Below are 18,465 nucleotides of genomic sequence, written 5' to 3'. Positions count from 1 at the left end.
CTATTTCAGGTTAGTCTGTTAAGGCTTTATGTAATACACGCACTCCTAATGCGGATTGTTTTGCGACCGAGCTCGGAGGCCCACGGGGCTCCCTGTACGAAATACGGAGAACAGGAATCATGAGGGGTCTGGGGAAGAGAGGATAGGATTTCATAGGAGGTAGGGATCGAAGTTGATATAGTAGGAATAACAATGAAATCTATTGTCGCAGGCACGAGTCTTGAGACTGAACTCCCTAAGTATTTCAAGGTACCAGCGAAGGATCCTTGGCCAAGTCTTAAGCTTAGAGCCTAAATATATATCTCTACCCCTCTTAATCTATGTGCAACAGATACAAAATGACACACTGTCTTCACTGTCATAACTTCATTATTCATGCTATCTACCACTTATTATCATACACCTTCCCATCAATATAATTGATCATCTCGCTCACTGGCGCCAGGTGGTCGCGTCCAGCTCCAAAAAGCACTCCCTGCCGCATGACCTTGCGGTAGTTCTTGCCCGGCGAAACCTTGCCCAACACGTACTCTTGTCGCGTCTCGACCCGCGTAGGAACCGGAATCGACCGTCCAACAATCGCCTCCATGCCCTGCCAAGCGAATGTAATGGCCTCCTTCGCACCCGCAGGCACACCACCCTCATCGAGCATCATGATCTTCGCGTTCGGGTAGTTCTTTTGGATGAACGCGGTGATGTTGGGGTTATACGCGCCGCCGCCGCACATGAAGATCTCTTCAATCTCGAGACCATCAGGGGCGTATCGCCGGTAGTGCTCTACGATTGCCTGAGCTGTCACGCGTGTGATGGACGCGACTACGTCGTCGGGGGACAGGCCCTTGCTCTCAGCCTTGCGGATGAATTCGTGGGCCAATGTGTCTCGGAAAACTTCACGCCCGGTGGTCTTGGGCGGGTCGAGGCGGAAGTAGGGGTGATTGGTGAGGAAGTCGTCGACGAGTTCCTGGTCGACAGAGCCGCGAGCGCCCATCTCGCCGTCCTTGTCGTACTCGCGCTCACCGTTGGTGTAGTGGCGGACGACTGCGTCGATGAAGACATTGCCAGGGCCGGTATCGAAGTCATAGCAGGCATCGATTCCACCGTGGGAGTCAGGAGGAATGAAGCAGACATTGGCGATGCCGCCGATGTTCTGGCAAGCGCGCAGCTTAGTCGGGTGGTGGAGGAGCAGTGCATCAAAGAAGGCGATCAGCGGCGCTCCTTGACGGCCAGCAGCTTGGTCACTGACTCGGAAATCGGTTACAGATGTGATGCCCGTGCGCGAGGCGAGGAAAGAGCCTTCGGCCATGGTCAGAGCACTGCGCACTTCGCCGGCCTCGGGCATGGACAGCAGCCAGATGGTTTGCCCATGGGAGCCGATTACATCGATGGTGGACTTGTCGACCTGGTAATCTTTGCAGAATTGCTCAACGGCCGCAGCGAAAGTCTCTCCGAGGATGACATTGACCTCTGACAACTCTGAAGGCGACGTCTTGTTGTGCAAGATAATGTTCATCACGCGCTTCTTGATGGTCTGTTCCAGGGGGATTTCTCCATACTACCGTTCGATTAGCATTGCAGTCTCGACGAATCCTTCTCTTTACATACCTTGAGCAGCTCAAAATGCATCGGCGCCTCGGGAGACTCCTGTCGGAAGTGGCATAGAGCACAATCAATGCCGTCCTGCATCAATCAGTTAAGTTCGGACATCTCTCCGGCGCGACTTACCATAGAAGTTCCGCTGTTCAAGCCCAGGACTGTGATGTCCAGCCCATGGCTGGGTAGAGTGCCGTTGGTAGCCATGATACTACGGTCTAAATGAGGAGGAGTGACTTTGCGATCGAACAATCAAACTCGCAGAGATTAAATAGCGAGGAGCATATCGCAAACTCGGTATAGCAGATTGATGACCTGGCATCGGAGAAATCCCGCGATGGAGTGCAGCGCCTCGATCATTGGACGAGGGGGCAAAAGAATTGGCCGTGAAGACGCGTAAACGGCAGAACGGTCAATCGGATACAGGGATAAACGTCTAAACGGTTAACAGGATACAAGGGTAAACGTCTAAGTGGTTCCGGCAGTCCGTCTTCGGCAGCGTCTGCAGTCTGCAGAACGAACACCCCTTGCCGCTTGCCCCATGCCCATTGCCCACACTCCGACTCCGAGTCGCAATAATGGCTCCACGCAGGTCTCCTCCCCCGGGTTTTTCGTACCCAGCGCGTCGGTTCTCCTGCATCACCCGGTCGCGTTTCACCTATACCCCCGTTTTCTCCAAATTGCTCGGCGCATGAGTGGACTGGCCCCGGCTATTGCAACGGCACCTTCTCACCAAAGTGTGGGATCTCCTCGTGTCGAATTTTTCATAAATAGATGATCTCTTCGCCGCCAGCCGGGTCGGGTTGGTGATTGAAATATCGACTTTCGCGTCTTTGCTCGTTGCGCACCATGGGCTACACCACCATCTGGCGGCGCTTGTCGCCTCGGCAATTGAATGTGGCCATTCAAGTCTTCTCTCTTATCTGTATTTTCTTCGAAGGTTATGACCAGGGGGTCATGGGTGGCGTGAATGCGTCGCCGTACTATGTCACCGAGGTGGGCATCGGAGAACCCGATGGGACTGTCACCGACACCACCCATCAAGGCGGCATTGTTAGTATTTACTATCTCGGCTGTATCTTTGGCTGCTTTGCCGGTGGCTGGCTGGCTGATCGGATTGGCCGTATTAACGGCTTGTTCATCGGATCCATCTTTGCCGTCATTGGAGGTGCTTTGCAGGCTGCGATTACAAGCTCAGATTTCATGCTGGTGGCTCGCGTGGTTACTGGCGTTGGTACTGGAGGTGCGTGACCATTAGTATTGCATACGTGTGGACTAGATACTGACTGAGACAGCTTTGACTGGTATTACTCCCGTGCTGGTGTCCGAGACTTCCTCCGCCGAACACCGTGGTGGCTTCTTGGGCTACGTTTTCATTGCCAACTGTATGTCGAATCCTACGTGACTGAAAAACTAAACACTGATAGTATAGATCTCGGGATCTCGGTGGCATACTGGCTGTCCTTCGGTCTCGCCTTCATCAACAACGGCTACTCCGACATTCGATGGCGGTTCCTCCTCGCATTCCAATGCATCCCAGCTATTCTTTTGGTTCTATTCATCAAGATGCTCCCAGACAGTCCCCGCTACTACGCCTCCGTCGGACGCAACGAGGAAGCGCGAGACCTTCTAACACGAATCCGTAGCCACAAAGCTAGCCAAGCGGAGATCGACCGCGAGTACATGGAGATTGTGGCCATGGCACAAGACAGCCGACCAAGCTCGCCGATCCAGTTCGTCAAGATCCTGATTGGGAAAGGCGGCCGACCAGGATCGAATCTTGGTCGTCGCGCCTGGCTCTGCGTTTGGCTGCAGATCATGGGTTCATGGACAGGTATTACCGCTGTTACTGCGTATTCCCCGGTGCTTTTGAGTCAAGCTGGGTACAGCGATCTCACCCAGAACGGCCTCGCCGGAGGATTGAACACAATCGGAATCATCGGCACAATCATCAGCGCACACATCGTGGACCGCATCGGCCGAAGAATGTGTCTGATGCTTGGTGCTTTGAGTCTCTTCATCGTCGAGATCATAGTAAGTCGAACTCTGCAACCTGCAGTGAGCTGCTACTTATTTATATAGGCTGGCTCCGTGTATGAGGCTTCAATCCATAACCCCTCCAGCGCATCCTCCTACGCTCCAGCCGCAGTCGCGATGCTCTTCCTCTTCAACCTTGGCTACGCCTCGACCTGGGGAACCGTCGCCTTCCTAGTGCCCACCGAGATCTTCCCCTCCGATCTCCGAGCACAAGGCAACGGGTTCGGAATTACGGGCTGGGCCATCGGTGTCGGGATGACGACGCTCGTGAACCCGATCATGTTCGACAGCCTAAAGAGTCGAAGCTATTTCCTGCTTGCTGGCCTGAATCTTCTCTGGATCCCGATCGTGTATCTCTTCTACCCGGAGACTAAGAACCGGTCGCTTGAGTCGATTGATGCATTGTTTTCGACGCCGAGCCCGTTCTTCTGGGAGATGGAGAAGGCGTATCGGTTGCATAGTGATGTGCTCGCTGAGAGGGGAATCCCGAAGGTCAAGGGTGGGAGTCATGAGGGTGTTTTGGAGAAGGATGAGCATGAGTATGAGCATGAGCATGAGCATGCAGGTGCTACGACTACGGTATAGAGGTTATTTGCTGGATATGGATGGTGGCTTAGTCTTCTTTCTTTTTTCCTCTGTGATACCAGGTTCTATTCACTTTACTTTACTTCACTTGGATAATACTTGGTATAGAGGTACTAATTTTCTAGACAGTCAATTAATATATTTGGTCTAGCCAGGAACCCGCGCGACATTCATTAATCCCAAACACCAAGCAATTTAGGTCGTCTGGCCAACAACACCATTAAAAGCATCTCTTCAGCCGCACCATCAACATCAACCGCCCAAAGCCTTCACCATGGCCAGCATCTTCACCCTCCCCCTCGAACTCCGCCGTCAAATTTACCGTCTCATCCTCGTCCGCCCCTGCAAGTTCAACCTAGACCATCTAGAATCCTGCCCAGAGTCCCCTCGCTACACCCCAACAATCTGGTACCCGCGCACCCTGAACGAGCTATCAGGCTGCTACATCTGCTCAGCTCCATACCAGGCAACACCGTCATCCTAGAAAACAGCCTGGGAGCACAATATCTGCGACTCATGCTGGCTGAAACGGCTGACCTCATCTCTATCCTTGCCTGGTTCACAGATAGTGAAAACTCAAACTCAACCAAAAACTAAGACTCAGACGAAAGGGGGATGCCTCTGCACCCGGCGGCAAAATCTTGACATCCTCCTCGTTAACCGCGCGATATATCTCGAGGCGAGCGAGATCTTCTGGACCGATAACTGGTTCGCCTTTGATTCTCCCGCGGCTGTTGTGGATGCTATTGGAACTGTCAGTGTCGAGACACGGTGTAAGATCTCTCGGGTTTCGCTGCTCGTGAATAGTCGGGCTGCTTTTCTGGAAGACGGTATCTTTGATAACGCGGAATCGACAACGTGCTGGGAGATGCTCCGGACGTGTTCCCGGTTGCAGTGGTTGGAGCTAGATGATAGGTTTCTGTATAGATGGGCCTGGGTTTGTGAGCTGAGCAGGCTCCGCGTGCAGAGGGAGGTTGTTTTCACTGATCCGGTCTCGTGTTCTTTGCGCGGTGTGCGGGAGTGTGGGCGGAGGGCCCTTTATCCCCTATTGAAGTGTAGAGAGGGGGGATGGCAGGATGAGTTCAAGGAGGGTCTGGTGTCTGTCATGTTGGGGAAGAAGGATATAGGCCATGAGGAGCTTGCAGTGCTGTATAGGGATGGGTTGTTCGGCGTGCTGTCGACTGATCCTCGATAGATTGCGCTGGATGGTTCTTTCCCAATCGTTTCGTTTTATGTATCAATAAGTACAGCATATGCCTCAATGGATACTAACTAGATTGCCGCCGGACCTAGAGATCCTCACGACCCGGTTTGCTACCCTGATACGCGCCCTTCTTCACGTCCTTCACAATTTCAACCTTCTCCGAAGTTGTGAGCAGCTCCCCGGAAGCACCCAACGCCTTTGCAAATACGACCCCTTCACCAGCCGAACACTGTAGTCTGACGCAGCAACAGTCAAACTCGTTTCAAACAAGGTCCTCTGCACCGATCCCAGAGAAATCTCGCCCTCGCCCTTACCGGCTGCAGCTCCATCACACAGAAATTAAAACTCCCACACCTCCGTAACCGTATCCCCATTCCAACTGACATATACCGTAACAACTTCCCCATCCCGCAACGCAACAACAGCGACCCTCTCCCTCGAAAACCCATGCCACTCCCCCCTAAGCCCACGATAACTCTGCACACCAGGCGCGAGAGCCCCCGAATCCAAGTACGCATGGAAGATCGGCGCCCCGTCAGGAATGAACTCCGTCACGGCACCGGCTTGACCCCAGTTAACAAAGACATTACCGTTATCCAGAACCTGCGCGTTCCCCTGAGACGGCACGGAGAGCAAATCCGGAGGGATGAATGTTCTAATCTCGCTTGCGGTCTGGTCCGTGTGGTTCAACTGCAAGATACGCGCCCTGGAATGCGGGTGCAGGTGATCCACGCCACCAGTGCGCTGGCGATCCGAGCGAGCGGAGTTATCGAAGAAAGTTACCGTCTCGATGGTGCCATCTGATGAGCGATTGAGGAACCGGGCGTCGTGCTGGTACCCGAAATCGAGTGGCTCCGGGTATGTGAAATCCGAGTACTTGCCGCCGACCTGCCAGATCAGTGAGCCGTCTGAGGTAATTTTCTTCGTCGTCTTTGTCGACGCTGTTGATGTGGAAGTAGTCCCAGGCGTCGCTGGTGTTGAGGCCTGTGAAGGCGCAGCCGGAGCGGAGGGGGATTACGCTGTCTTTGACATAGTTAGCATAACTATAGTTGGTTCCTCGAAGTGTTGGAAAGGGACTTACGATCCGGACCAGCCCAGTCGAGAGTATGGCCCTCGAAAAGTAACTCGCCCGTCTCGATATCGATCTCCTGGAAGATCCCATCGATAATCCGCTGTTCGTCGTCGCGGCCGCCATACGGGCTCAAATCCACGGCCGTGGGCTGATAAACCTCCACGAGGGCAGTTATCTCGCTCACGATCTTGAATTCGTGAATACTGACTAACCTATTCGTCAAACTCTGCACCTGCGTCACAGGCTGGTAGTGATCATCTAGTAATACAGGAGTACCATATCCATGACCGTGGAACGGATCCAACGTCCCCTGGAACGCCTGCAGCACAGGACGGCCTTTATACCGCACAGGCTGGAAGTTGCCCACCCAGCCTGTAAAGTAACCGAGACTGGACCAGACGAGATCGCCTTCATCAGTAAAGATGTATGCGGCTGGTTGTTCGGGCCCTGCGCGGACGCCATCGAAACCCGGGTAGGGGGCGACGAAGATGTAACCTAGCGCTGTATCGGCAGTGGCAGGGATTGTGATGTTTAGTTTTGGAGGGGTGAGGTCTGGCCGCGAGCGGAATTGCCAGTCTGCACTGGCTAGGGTGGTTAGGGTGCTGAGGAGGGTGAGAGTCGTGATGGATTTCATTTCAGCAGTGAGATTTCGGGTAGCCAAGCTGGCTGTGCGCAGTTCGCGAACGGCTACTTTTAAGCTCTATCTACATTTCCTGATGCGTATTGTGTCACTTGGACTAGTTTGACGTGATCGTGGGCTGGACAGCGAGAGACGGATGCGGATGCGGATGTCGACTGTGGGTATGGAGCACGCTTACAGACAGTCGACACTGAGTGTAGGCTCGGATACGGAAAGAAGCAAGTGGATATGTATGGCATAATACCTCGAATGAATGGCGAGATAGTATCTTTCGTCTGTCGTCTGGTACGGGCCGCCGAGAGAGGGTAGTCCCAGGTACTATGTGTTATTGCTAGCTAGTCCGACTGACGCAAAAAGATTATTTACCGGCAGCATCATAGGAGGCCTCGTACATTATTCACATCGGGGCTATCTAGTCTAAACAATGACGACTCTAGAATTGAAGCGAACCGAGAAGCCCAAACTGCGCCGCGAGTCCATCGTCCTCCCTCAGGTGATTCATAAACAACTGATCAGCAGGTAGGAAATAATCAAAGCCAGCATTCACATCGGGCTGCGGTACAAGATGAACATGACCATTGCCTCCCCCCGTTTGCGTTTCGCTGATGAAGTTGTTAGCAGTACCAGAACCGTTCGTGGAAGAAGGGACCCGAGTGGGTTGTGGGAGGCTGGAGAGACTGGAAACCTCAGAGCTAGTAGGTAGGGTACTGTCTTCAACACGAAGCGTTGGGCCGAAGTGGTTGACCTCTTGTCAATCTGGAGTGCGAGGCGAAAGGTAGCGTAAGATATCGAAGAACAGGCGCAGGTCAATGTTCTGCTCTGAGCTCAGTCTTGACTGATGTGATATAAACACTTCATGTGCGAGTCGCTCGAGATTTCTTGCCTATATGATATAATTCATCAGCTTATTAGAGGAATAAAGAGAAAGAAAAATCCGCTTACCGAGCTTCGCAATCGAGGCCATTCAACGCCCAATTGGCGAATGAACCGGGTACACTTTTCAAAATTCTGCTGCCTTGATCGAGAAATCTGATCGTCGACAGAGAAGCTTAGCTGGAGCTCGATAGTGGCAACAATAGCAGCACAGTATCCGAGGATGGGGTCTGTAATCTTGAAACTCCTGGTTTAAAAAAAGTCAATGAAGAATAGAAGCCAAGCAGTATGGTGAGAGGTCTCAGATATAGTTTGAGACAGAAATGACTCTAGGATCACAGCCCTGTTTCGGAGCTGCAGCATGAGGAGTAGAGGATGGTTGAGAATACAGAGGATAGTGTGGTACATAAACCGGCTAAGGAACCAGGGCGCCCAGTAGTCCCGTTGTCTGTTGAGATCATCTGCATCTAGTTCACGAGGCCGCAGACTTCTGTAGCGATGCGACTGCGGGAGTTCGTTGGCTAGATCTAGTAGCGAGGCGCTGATGTGTGAATGCCTGGACGTTGTCGACGAGGGAGCGGGACTGTCGCCGGTAGAGCTGTCGAGATCATGAATGTATGAGAGCGCTTTAGCCCAAACCTCACTAAGCCTGATATTCACGGAAGCAATACCGCTGCCTGGGGCATTACTATGGGCAGACTCAAATTGCTGAGCACGATGTCCGCTGTCTTCGGCATAGGAGGGGGGATGGGGAATCAGAACTAATCGGAAAGGTTGAGGTGGTTTTAAATCTCATAGAAACCAAATGGTCTCTAGATCCAGACAGCCGTCTTAGCAAGACAATACTCCAGAAGCAGCAGCGTCGTTCTTCACCAGCACACCCTGCCCGGCGCTGCAGTTTAGTTGAGCCGCTTGGGCGAGGCTCTCTACCAAATCACCCTGTACCCGGGCCAGTTGGAAATTTCCCTCTGTATGTCAAAGATAGCCTTAGCCAGTTGAGACGCGGTAGGTGTAAAGGGGCCATACCATTGGTATTATATAGACATAGCAAACACAGTGCCTGTAACGTCGAGAGCTCCACGGTACCTTCTGCCAGCCGGCGAAGAATCTGCCGATGCGCCCCTCTTCCGCAAACCGTTCGGGGCTGGTCTGATGCAGCGGCGAATCTGTATAGCTATAGAAGCGCAGTGCTAGGGCGAGAACGGAGTAGATCAGTTCCAGGTTGGGTTGCCGAATGCCGGCAATAAATGAAGCGCTCTCAAAGAGAGGCAGCGGCTGAGAGTGACAATAGGTCAGATACAGTTCCGTAACATCCTCAACTACCTTCCAAGGAGGAAGTAGCGGTGACGCCGGAGTTGTTATGTGCGGTGTCTGAGCTGCTGGATCTACCCTATGTAGGGTGGAAGGGTTCCTGGGGGGCTTAGCATCAGGCTGGACAATATAGAGATATCATATAACTTACTTCAAGTGGTTAAGAATGTCCGTCATCGTAGACTGGAGCGAATCAACGCGCTGGTGCTTAAGGATCGTTAGACTGCGACCGCATTATCAGGTGCATATAGCAGCACCTACCCAAGGTTCAACCGGTGCATTCTCAACACTATCCCCAAGAGCATCGCGATCACCTCCCACAGGAGGCGACAGACTCCGTTCATCCGCATAGTAGCATTGCTGGCGAACCCGCCCACAAGTCAAACAAACGGGCTTATCCCCGGAACACCGGGACTTCTTGCGTCTAGCAGCCGCATAAGATCAGCATTGCTCTCGACCATGCCACAGACCACCCACCGGCAAGTCTCGCATGCCTGTCTCACACGCTTCGCAGGCCTCTCCATAGCTGTTGGAGTGCAGGACGGATGGAACGGAAGAGGGACGGATCTCTCCGTATTTAGTAGGGGATGTGGGTCAATTGGAAATGGCGCCATAAGCCACGATGATCGCACCAAAGAGGACCATTGATTCATTGCATGCCTATACTGTCTATCTATGTGTTCACGTCTTATCGCACCTCAAGAGCAGCCTTGAGAGCCCTCCGCGCGTCAAAATAGTAGATCAGTCCCAGTGCCGCAGTGACCACCCACGCCGCAGCCCCAATGATCGTCATCATGCGGATAGCACGCTGGTACTCCGGTGCGTCGTCGGCGCGGTATATCTGGCCGCCAGATAATCCGCCTAAATTAGCGGCGATAACAATCATTCTAGGATACCTGTTAGCTGAGGGTGCATAACCCGGCGTGAAGGAACTCACGCGCTAGACAGACTCCGTGACTGATCCGACTTGGTGTTGACGAGCAGCCAACCAGTGTTGAGAATGCTAGGTAATGGGCGTTAGAATCGAGCCTGCAATGCTTTGTATGAGGAGGCTTACTGCGTAGTGACACCACACACATTGGATAAAATCAGGACTGCGTATTTATGCCACTTGTCGTTGATATTCGCTACTGTCATCAGACATCCCCAGGTAATGAGCAACCAGGAGGCAGATACAAGAACGAAAGGGCCTCGATGTCCGGTGCGGTCACTCGCCATCGCCAAACCGACGGCCACAACGAGAGCCCCAAGTATGCGACCGATGTCAATGCATTGGACTGAATCGAGGTAAAGCTGAATGACTTGATCATTGCGGGTGTGTAGAGAGTCAGACCATGAAGGGCACATGTGCTGAGCATGGTAATGGCAACGTGCATCCAGAGGCGGAAGTTGCTGAATGTCTGCAAGATGTCTTTGCTGGTGATCTTGCGCTTGGTCGTCTCGGAGGTAGATCCATCAACACTCCGTCGTTGAGCTAGAACGTTGCGCTCGCGCTGGTTGAAGTAGCTCCAACGTCCCATGGCAATAAAAGGCTTGCAGTCGGTCATGCTGGGAGGAAGAAACAATAGAAACAGGGCGGCCACTGCAAGGGTCATACAACCCTCAACTACCAACACATCAACTACATCCCTGCTGAAACAAAAGAAAAGGGGCATACCTAGCCAAAGCCATCTCCAACCTCCCCACCCACCGTGTCCCTCCAGTCGAAGTATACCAGCTGCGAGCAGACCACTCAAGGCTTGGGCGATGAGGTTTCCGGTATAGTAGTATGCCACCCTCGTGCTATACTCTGTTCGCTTTTACCAAGTTGTCAACAGATACATCCCACCAGGGACAAACCCTGCTTCAAAGAATCCCAGTAGGAACCGTGTTCCTAAGAAACCTGCATAATTTGAAATGAGTGCCTGGAAGGCTGCGGCCAATCCCCATGCTAGGATCTGAATTGATAACCAGTAATGAGGCCGGACTGAGGGGAGGGATGCGAGTTAGACAGAGTGCATAGAAGGTGGAAGGTGAGACGCACATAGTACATTAGCATATTCGAGGGAAGGTCGAAAATGACAATGCCGGCAAGCAAGAGCTGCGAGCCCACGTTGATATCATCGCGCGTGATTCCAAGATCCTCAGTGATGGTAGAAGTGAGATTGTTGGACAAGTTGCCACGGTCCATCTGGAGCATGAAAAAGGCAGCAACCAAGAAGGGAAGCAGGGCGAAGTCGAGCCTGAGAAGTTAGCTAGACGCGTCTATCATAGCCTAAGGTAGGACATACCCTCGAACAATCTTTCGATCCTCCTTTGCTGTCCACTCGGAGTCGCTACCTGACGGTCCTTTAATAGGATCAGCCGCAGCCGAGGGGACCTCCTGTAGCTCGATGTCGCCTGTCATTTTTATCTAGATGTGCAGTGTGCTGTAGGGTTGAGTGGCACATCGGCCCGTCTATAAACATTCTCGAGGTAACCGCACACAGGCATTTACAAGAGCCGTTTTCGCAGCGAAAGCATATCATACTTGGAGACAATGTCGCAATTCAGACAGAAAGAATGAGAGCCTACCAATCGCTATTATGGACAGAGTTCCTGGGACGAACATCTACTGAGCTTGATCCGCATCTGCATCCGTATCCGGTTGACTTCGAAGGCCAGGCCGGCTCCTGATGATGTGACGCCTGCTTGACTTTATCAAGTGCCCACATCTTTACTTACGATTGGAAAATTTGTCTAAAGTGACGAAAGCTGGCTAGAGCTCTCTAATAGCATTCAGCTAGGCCATGGACCCTTAACTCAAGCCCCACAGGAGCTCGTCCGTTCCCTGCATTCCTCGGTCCGAAAGGTATGCTCCCCAGCTGCACACGGGGCACGCAAGGCCAGCCACTAGGTAAAGGGTATTTCCTCGAATAAAATTCGCAAGACGATATAGCCTGTTTACCCCGGATCTGAGGCGCTGTGGCAATTTCTGCAGCCATGCACGTCAGCTTTAGTGCTGATATCAGGTCCGTTCGCTTCTGACGCGAGACATGCATATTCACCCAATTAGTGGAAACCTGTTTCAGCACCGGGTAATAGGGGTGGACCAAAATGATCGACATGCGGGGCCCCAGTCTTGGTGCTCACATGTCTGTCTTTACCATTCAAATGGGACACGGACATCTGCATTTAGCAAAGCACCGGGGTGGAGGGGTGGGTGGTTTCATCATGAAACGCCACACGAAGCATCCTGGCTCGGCAGGGTGTCTCGTATAAAGACCCCCATTAGCTGTATACCAGGACGCGCAGGACTGTAAAGGACACCTACTCTACCAACACACGACAAAGCAAAACCAACTCAACATGAAGCTGTTCTTTTTCCTTACTATCTTTCCCCCCTACCTTATGCGCCTCGTATCGGCTGCATGCGAGGATAACGCTGATGGGTTTGCCTCCTTGAACGGCGGCACGACTGGCGGTAATGGAGGCACTGTCGTGACTGTCACCAATCAGGCAGATCTGGAAGAATATGCAGGCGCCGACGAGAAATATGTGATCAAGGTCTCAGGCACGATTGACATCTCGCCTAAGGGAAAGGAGGTTGATGTTGCCGATGATAAGACCATCATCGGGGTTGGCGGCGATGCTGAGATTTCTGGCGGAGGTTTCAGGATCATTAACAGGCACAATGTTATTATTCGCAATCTACGAATTGGTGGGTTCATCTATCTGATATTGTATGGTGCCTTGGTCTGACTGTTCTCTTCTATAGGTAATACCGACGGCGGCGAGGAGCAAGATTGGGATGGAATCCAGGTTGATACCTCAACAAACATCTGGATCGACCACTGTCAGTACCACCCCTGTGAGTGTAATCACTCTTCTAAAAAGATTACAGGCATCCTTGAAGTCATCGGCGACGGCGGCATCGACCTCCGCAAAGACTCCGACTACTGGACCGTCTCCAACACCTGGATCAAAGGCGTCAACAAGGCCTTCGGCATCGGCTGGACCGACAACATCATCACGCAAGGCACGATCCACCACGTATACTTTGACGAGACCAACCAACGCAACCCCAGCGCAGACAACATGCTGCACGCTCACCTGTACAACAACTACCTGCGCGGGTGTGGGAGCTACGGGCACTATATTCGCGGTGCGACCAACGCGCGCGTTGAGAATGTTTACTTTGAGGACTGTGAGGACCCGCTTACGGCTGATGGGGATGCGACGCTCACCGCGGAGGGTAATGAGTATGATGGGACGAGCGGCACGATCGCTGAGAATCAGGGTACCGCGTTTGATCCGGCGGAGTTTTATGATTATACACTGGATGCTACTGATGATGTGCCTGGGATTGTGCAGGGCAGTGCGGGTCCCAGGGCTGATGTTTGTACTTAGCTGGGCACATTATATGGTGGCGGGATCAGACCAGCGAGGAGAATCGCGGTAGTATAGTGTTAGGTGTTGCAACAGATTGAGCAGGGATATATTTTTTCACGCCAATTGCAATCCGGATTGGAGTGCCTGTAACAAATCTATAGCACCGTCCAGGCTGTATACTCCTTTGTCCTACGAACCCTTTGTCTGTCGGCTATTTGAAGAGTCACTAGGACGACATGCCAGCAGGATGAATTCCCCATCTTCCCTGTACATGAAGACATCTACCCCAGAATAGCCGCGGGTAAATTGCACGTTGATTTCCGCCTAAACAGACTTCTTCAGGGTTTGGTCCGGGGCGATCGTGTGGGGTAGTCGTTATTTTTCCGTCCACAAAAGCGCATAGCCCGTAGCATTTGTTTCAACGTGGGTCGATTCTGCAGGATATATTTAACGGAACTGTTTCGTTGCTGAGCCCACGACCTCTCATAGTAAAGACGAAGTAGCAACTTCAGTCTCGAGCAGGATCATTACTGTCAACTATAGCACAATGTTGAGAGGAGCGTTGACTCTCTGCACTTTGGCCATTGGCCTCGTCCAAGCCGTCCCTCGCACCGAGCCGCCCGCAGGCGCCAAAGTCGTCTCTCAATCTGGAGGGGACTACTCCTCTGTTAGTCCTCTTTTCAAACGTGCAGCTAGCTCACCGAGAGACTAACATCCATACACAGCTCCAACAAGCAATCGACTCCATCGACCCCTCCTCAACCTCCGAGACCACAATCTTTATCCAACCCGGCAACTATACCGGCCAAACAGTCATAGAAGAGGGTTATGCGGGCAAGATCACCATCTACGGGTACACCGCCGACGACCAATCCTTTGCCGCGAACGAGGTCACCCTCTCCGCAGGCGTGCCGTCTTCAGCAGCGGGGAGCAACGAACGTAGCGGCACGCTGCGGATCTGGTCCGACAATGTTTCTGTTTATAATCTCCTGATTGAAAATACGGCTGGCGATCAAGGGCCCTCGCATGCTGTGTCTATTAATAGTGATGCGATCGGGTTCTATGGCGTTGCGTTCACCGGATGGCAAGATACGCTGTTTAACCGTGAGGGGCGGGTGCTGTTTAAGAACTCGTATGTTGATGGGGCGGTGGATTTCATTTATGGCGGGGGTGTTCTATGGTTTGAAGAGTGTGAGATCGCCAACAGGAGGGTGTCTGGTGGGTATATTACAGCATCAGGGAGGGATGAGGAGGATGAGGGTTGGTTTGTGATTAATAACTCCCAGATCACCGCTGCAGAGGGGGTGGATGTGCGTGAGGGTAGTGTTTTCCTGGGTAGACCGTGGCGCGATCATGCGCGCACGGTCTTTCAGAATTCGGAGCTGGAGGATATTGTGCACTCTGAGGGGTGGAATCCTTGGGATAAGGCGCCCAACTTTGAGAATATTTTCTATGCTGAGTATGGCAACTCGGGGCCTGGTTCTGACACGTCTGATCGGGTGGAGTGGAGCTATCAGCTGGAGGAAGCTGTTGACATTGATGAGGTTGTCGTTGGCTGGGAGCAGTTTGTGGATTTGGAGTACTGGAATGGAGCAAATTAACTGCTGTCAAAACAAAGAGAGAATGTTGATACCTACGCGAGACACAATGGAATCAGAATAGTAACTGCAGGAGCTCGCAAGCTCGGGCAGGTGCCTGTTGGCCTTGGAAACCTCCCGTACAACTGATCTTTCTCGCAAGCACGGACCATGACAGGACCCTATTTAGGGCACTCGGCTCAGACTCCTGCTTCCCCAGCTACGGATACTCTGTCGTCCGACAAGCCGAGCCTATTAGGATCTTTCGCATGGCAGTTAATAACGGTAGATTATTGGTGAGCAAACCCCATCCCTGGTGATCCTTCAGGCAACAGAGTTTGTTTGATGGATTTAGTGTAAGACCTAGGGTGCGAGGTTCAACTCACCTCAAGCTACCCTAGTGTCATGGCACAGAAAGGTCTCTTATCCACGGGGTAAGTGCTCTATACCTACAATGAAACCTCACATCAGAAGACCAATGACGAGGGGGCATTGAAGCCGCGGCGAGAGAATGCTTTCCGATAATTGTTGGTTGATGCCGCTTATGGTGATACAGTCTGTTTGTTCCTTGCATCCTACTTGTGGTAGCTTGTAGCATCTCCTGTGGGGGCCGATCAAGGGCATCATCAGGCTGCAGGTTTTGTTTCTCCTTCAATCTGAGACTTTCATTAGTGAGGTTTAATCCAGCAGCGGATAGTACTCACAGACAACGTACCGTCTCAGAGAAATCTATATAAACCTCCCTTGCCAGCCTGCCCTTGAAAGTAAATCCCCATCAACTGCTTCTCAGCTCATAAAGCTCAACCACCAAGCCTCTCTTACAGATATCTTGATCATCCTACCCAAAGCAGTCAACATGTCTTGCGTTCTCACTCCAAACCCCGGCTTCGAAGCCAGCATTTCTGGCTGGCACACATCCGACCCCAGCATCGCATACGTGACTACCAACCCCAACGTCGCGTACGCTGGTAACAACTTCCTGTAAGTTCCTTCATAGCCCAAATACCCTCAGCAGTATCTGTCAGCTTGAAAGCGACCTCTCAGTCACTACCGAAAACCCTGAAGTCTCCGTCCGTACCTACCTCTACGACCTCGACACTACAACACCCCACAACCTCACCCTTTATGTGCGCATCGACGAGCCAATCCCTAGCAGCACTCATTGCGCTGTCGAAGCTTACATTGGCAAAGACCCCGAGGCTGGTGCTATTGCTTCCGATCTCTTTTGGAATGCTGGCCAGTGGCTTCGACTCACTGGGCTCTTCCAGCCGACTCAGGGCGACGACGTGCTGAACATTGTGGGATCTTGCGCTTTTCATGATGGGTTTACATCTAACCATGTGCTTATTGATGAGGTTGTTCTTTCGGACTGTGACACTGAGTGATTTGATTCGCAATGGAGATCGTGCTTCGGTACTTTCATGTTTGGTTTCATATTTCTACGGAAGATCGTGGATGAATGTTTCGAGAAATGCAACGTACGGTCCGTAATGGGTTGATTGACAGATGTCAGGATGTTATCCTAGATGTACTGTCCAGTAAGAGCTGGGGCTTGATTGACAGGCTTGGAGTCAAACTCGTTATATATATTCGAGATTATCCTCTGAAGCAGGGGATATGTAAATGATAACAAGTTATGACTTTAGCTTCTCGAACGACGTATACAACATGTTTAGCAAGTAGTATGGTACATAGAATGATAATAATGACAACAGACTTAAGCTATACGTGCAAATACGCAAACTGTTCCGTCAATGAGCGCCCCCAAGTTTCTCACCTCTACAGCAATTTCCCAACGCACCTCACCAGAACCAGAATATGTAAACATCGAAATCTCAGCTTCAATATCCACCCTCCGGCTTAAGAAGAGTCTTATGCAGCCAAGCATGCAACGTTCTCGTCATCTCCTGTATAGCCCCAGACTGACAATGATACCCCGCGGTCCCGTTGAAAACATGCAGCGTCCCTCTATCCCCAAGGGCATCCTTCACCTGCTGCGGCTGCCCCGGGAAGATATTTTCGTACTCTGCATCACCAATGAAGACGGGGATATTGATCTTATTGACGATATCCCTGATGTGATATTCTTTGATCTTGGTGAAGAACTCGGAGGGTGATTGGGTCTGGAACGCCCACAGGCCGTAGTCGATGCCCCAAGCGGCTTCGGTGGGGAGTTTATCCGCGTCGCGTAGGGACAGAAGCGCATGGTCGAACTCAGTGTGGTTTCCGGACTCATATAGTCGCTTCAGCTCCGGTGGGAGCAGGGCTGAGAAACCGGGGTAGACATCCCAGACACCGCCGATTAGGATTGCGGCTGCAAGACGGGGCTCGAATGCTGCGGCTCTTGCTGCTAGATATCCGCCAAAGGAGTTGCCGACGAGGACGAGCCGGTCTGTGTCAACGGCATCTGATTTTTCGGCAAAGAGGTAGTCGACTACGGGAATCAGGACGTTTTCCCAGTCTGGGATGAAGCCGAGGCTTTGGTTTCGGACGACGGTTGGCTGACCTGGTCCTTCGTATGTGATGCAGTTCCACCCTCGAGCTAGGGCGGGTGCAACGAAGTAGTGGTAGGAGTCTTCTTGGGCGGCGTCGAATCCATTTCCGATTATCAGGGTTGGTCGTTTCTGGTGTTTGCTGTCCGGTGCTTCGTACCAGATGGCTTCGACGAGAAACCCGCCCTGTTTGGCTGGGAGTTGGATGCGTTTTCCGGGCTTTGGTAGCGCTGCTATGGCTTTGTCGAATGCTGCGGTTTGTTCGTTCCACAGGGTGTTGATCAGTGGATTGCTCCAGTTGCCGTGGACGTATTCGTCAGCGCGTCGGAAGTAGTGAGAGGCAGAAAACCAGGTGTCTCTGACATTGACTGGATCAAAAGCATTGTCTGGATCTTCTGCTTGTGCCTTGGTCTGGTTGGCGAGCTTATACCACTCCTGGCTGTAGGAGTCGAGATCACCTGGGGCGGCGTCTTTGGCAACACCGAGAACAGGACCGATATCCGACCCGCCGGTCACGGCATTACCCAGGGCAATGACAAAGTTGAAGTTGAAGTTGGAGTCACTGCTGAGCTGGAAGGTTGGATAATCGTCGGGATCGCTCTTGGTGGTGTTGGTTGCTCTGGCCATGGAGCGACAGTAGACTGACGAGGCCAACAAGGGGCAGATGCAAGTCGAGAGCTTCATCATGAGGTTGTTTAGGGTTATGTTGGATCTGTCGGCAGTCACATCGCCTC

General features: G+C 52.2%; 11 protein-coding genes across 11 annotated transcripts; 5 read left to right on the top strand and 6 right to left on the bottom strand.

Annotated features, from left to right (window-relative positions):
- Positions 1 to 357: 357 nt before the first annotated feature.
- On the bottom strand, positions 358 to 1,925 carry BJY04DRAFT_198264 (UPF0075 domain protein). The gene is made up of 3 exons (XM_073712588.1): positions 1,723 to 1,925; positions 1,603 to 1,677; positions 358 to 1,552 (listed from the first exon to the last, which is right to left on the bottom strand). The coding sequence occupies exons 1-3, from the start codon at positions 1,795 to 1,797 to the stop codon at positions 383 to 385; spliced, it is 1,320 nt and encodes a 439-aa protein (XP_073567189.1). The 5' UTR covers positions 1,798 to 1,925; the 3' UTR covers positions 358 to 382.
- Positions 1,926 to 2,195: 270 nt separating this feature from the next.
- BJY04DRAFT_230676 (putative MFS sugar transporter) lies at positions 2,196 to 4,367 on the top strand. Its single transcript, XM_073719341.1, has 4 exons — positions 2,196 to 2,833; positions 2,886 to 2,975; positions 3,023 to 3,624; positions 3,673 to 4,367. The coding sequence occupies exons 1-4, from the start codon at positions 2,440 to 2,442 to the stop codon at positions 4,210 to 4,212; spliced, it is 1,626 nt and encodes a 541-aa protein (XP_073567188.1). The 5' UTR covers positions 2,196 to 2,439; the 3' UTR covers positions 4,213 to 4,367.
- A 116-nt stretch (positions 4,368 to 4,483) lies between these two features.
- On the top strand, positions 4,484 to 5,345 carry BJY04DRAFT_198261 (uncharacterized protein; the record flags this gene model as incomplete). The annotated part of the gene is made up of 1 exon (XM_073712587.1): positions 4,484 to 5,345. One exon carries the CDS (start codon positions 4,487 to 4,489, stop codon positions 4,694 to 4,696), a length of 210 nt encoding a protein of 69 aa, XP_073567187.1. The 3' UTR covers positions 4,697 to 5,345.
- A 410-nt stretch (positions 5,346 to 5,755) lies between these two features.
- Positions 5,756 to 7,122, bottom strand: BJY04DRAFT_222122 (ASST-domain-containing protein; the record flags this gene model as incomplete). The annotated part of the gene is made up of 3 exons (XM_073717308.1): positions 5,756 to 6,304; positions 6,357 to 6,439; positions 6,498 to 7,122. 3 exons carry the CDS (start codon positions 7,120 to 7,122, stop codon positions 5,756 to 5,758), a joined length of 1,257 nt encoding a protein of 418 aa, XP_073567186.1.
- A 1,351-nt stretch (positions 7,123 to 8,473) lies between these two features.
- On the bottom strand, positions 8,474 to 9,836 carry BJY04DRAFT_222121 (Zn(II)2Cys6 transcription factor domain-containing protein; the record flags this gene model as incomplete). Its single annotated transcript, XM_073717307.1, has 5 exons — positions 8,474 to 8,584; positions 9,088 to 9,412; positions 9,464 to 9,513; positions 9,574 to 9,736; positions 9,790 to 9,836. The coding sequence occupies 5 exons, from the start codon at positions 9,834 to 9,836 to the stop codon at positions 8,474 to 8,476; spliced, it is 696 nt and encodes a 231-aa protein (XP_073567185.1).
- A 164-nt stretch (positions 9,837 to 10,000) lies between these two features.
- Positions 10,001 to 10,859, bottom strand: BJY04DRAFT_222120 (MFS general substrate transporter; the record flags this gene model as incomplete). Its single annotated transcript, XM_073717306.1, has 4 exons — positions 10,001 to 10,199; positions 10,250 to 10,315; positions 10,370 to 10,589; positions 10,646 to 10,859. The coding sequence occupies 4 exons, from the start codon at positions 10,857 to 10,859 to the stop codon at positions 10,001 to 10,003; spliced, it is 699 nt and encodes a 232-aa protein (XP_073567184.1).
- A 383-nt stretch (positions 10,860 to 11,242) lies between these two features.
- On the bottom strand, positions 11,243 to 11,698 carry BJY04DRAFT_222119 (uncharacterized protein; the record flags this gene model as incomplete). The annotated part of the gene is made up of 2 exons (XM_073717305.1): positions 11,243 to 11,534; positions 11,583 to 11,698. The coding sequence occupies 2 exons, from the start codon at positions 11,696 to 11,698 to the stop codon at positions 11,243 to 11,245; spliced, it is 408 nt and encodes a 135-aa protein (XP_073567183.1).
- Positions 11,699 to 12,681: 983 nt separating this feature from the next.
- On the top strand, positions 12,682 to 13,680 carry BJY04DRAFT_222118 (pectate lyase family protein; the record flags this gene model as incomplete). The annotated part of the gene is made up of 3 exons (XM_073717304.1): positions 12,682 to 12,991; positions 13,049 to 13,126; positions 13,175 to 13,680. The coding sequence occupies 3 exons, from the start codon at positions 12,682 to 12,684 to the stop codon at positions 13,678 to 13,680; spliced, it is 894 nt and encodes a 297-aa protein (XP_073567182.1).
- Positions 13,681 to 14,209: 529 nt separating this feature from the next.
- Positions 14,210 to 15,263, top strand: BJY04DRAFT_222117 (pectin lyase fold/virulence factor; the record flags this gene model as incomplete). Its single annotated transcript, XM_073717303.1, has 2 exons — positions 14,210 to 14,329; positions 14,388 to 15,263. 2 exons carry the CDS (start codon positions 14,210 to 14,212, stop codon positions 15,261 to 15,263), a joined length of 996 nt encoding a protein of 331 aa, XP_073567181.1.
- An 832-nt stretch (positions 15,264 to 16,095) lies between these two features.
- On the top strand, positions 16,096 to 16,624 carry BJY04DRAFT_222116 (uncharacterized protein; the record flags this gene model as incomplete). The annotated part of the gene is made up of 2 exons (XM_073717302.1): positions 16,096 to 16,220; positions 16,273 to 16,624. The coding sequence occupies 2 exons, from the start codon at positions 16,096 to 16,098 to the stop codon at positions 16,622 to 16,624; spliced, it is 477 nt and encodes a 158-aa protein (XP_073567180.1).
- A 231-nt stretch (positions 16,625 to 16,855) lies between these two features.
- On the bottom strand, positions 16,856 to 18,416 carry BJY04DRAFT_230671 (alpha/beta hydrolase family protein; the record flags this gene model as incomplete). The annotated part of the gene is made up of 1 exon (XM_073719340.1): positions 16,856 to 18,416. A coding segment is annotated over one exon (1,336 nt), but the record flags the coding sequence as incomplete, so codon positions are not given.
- Positions 18,417 to 18,465: the final 49 nt, after the last annotated feature.

The sequence above is a fragment of the Aspergillus karnatakaensis genome (genome assembly GCF_047715665.1).
Source record: "Aspergillus karnatakaensis strain CBS 102800 unplaced genomic scaffold BJY04scaffold_56, whole genome shotgun sequence".
Classification (NCBI taxonomy): domain Eukaryota; kingdom Fungi; phylum Ascomycota; class Eurotiomycetes; order Eurotiales; family Aspergillaceae; genus Aspergillus; species Aspergillus karnatakaensis.
This window is presented reverse-complemented; position numbering and strand designations above follow the sequence as displayed.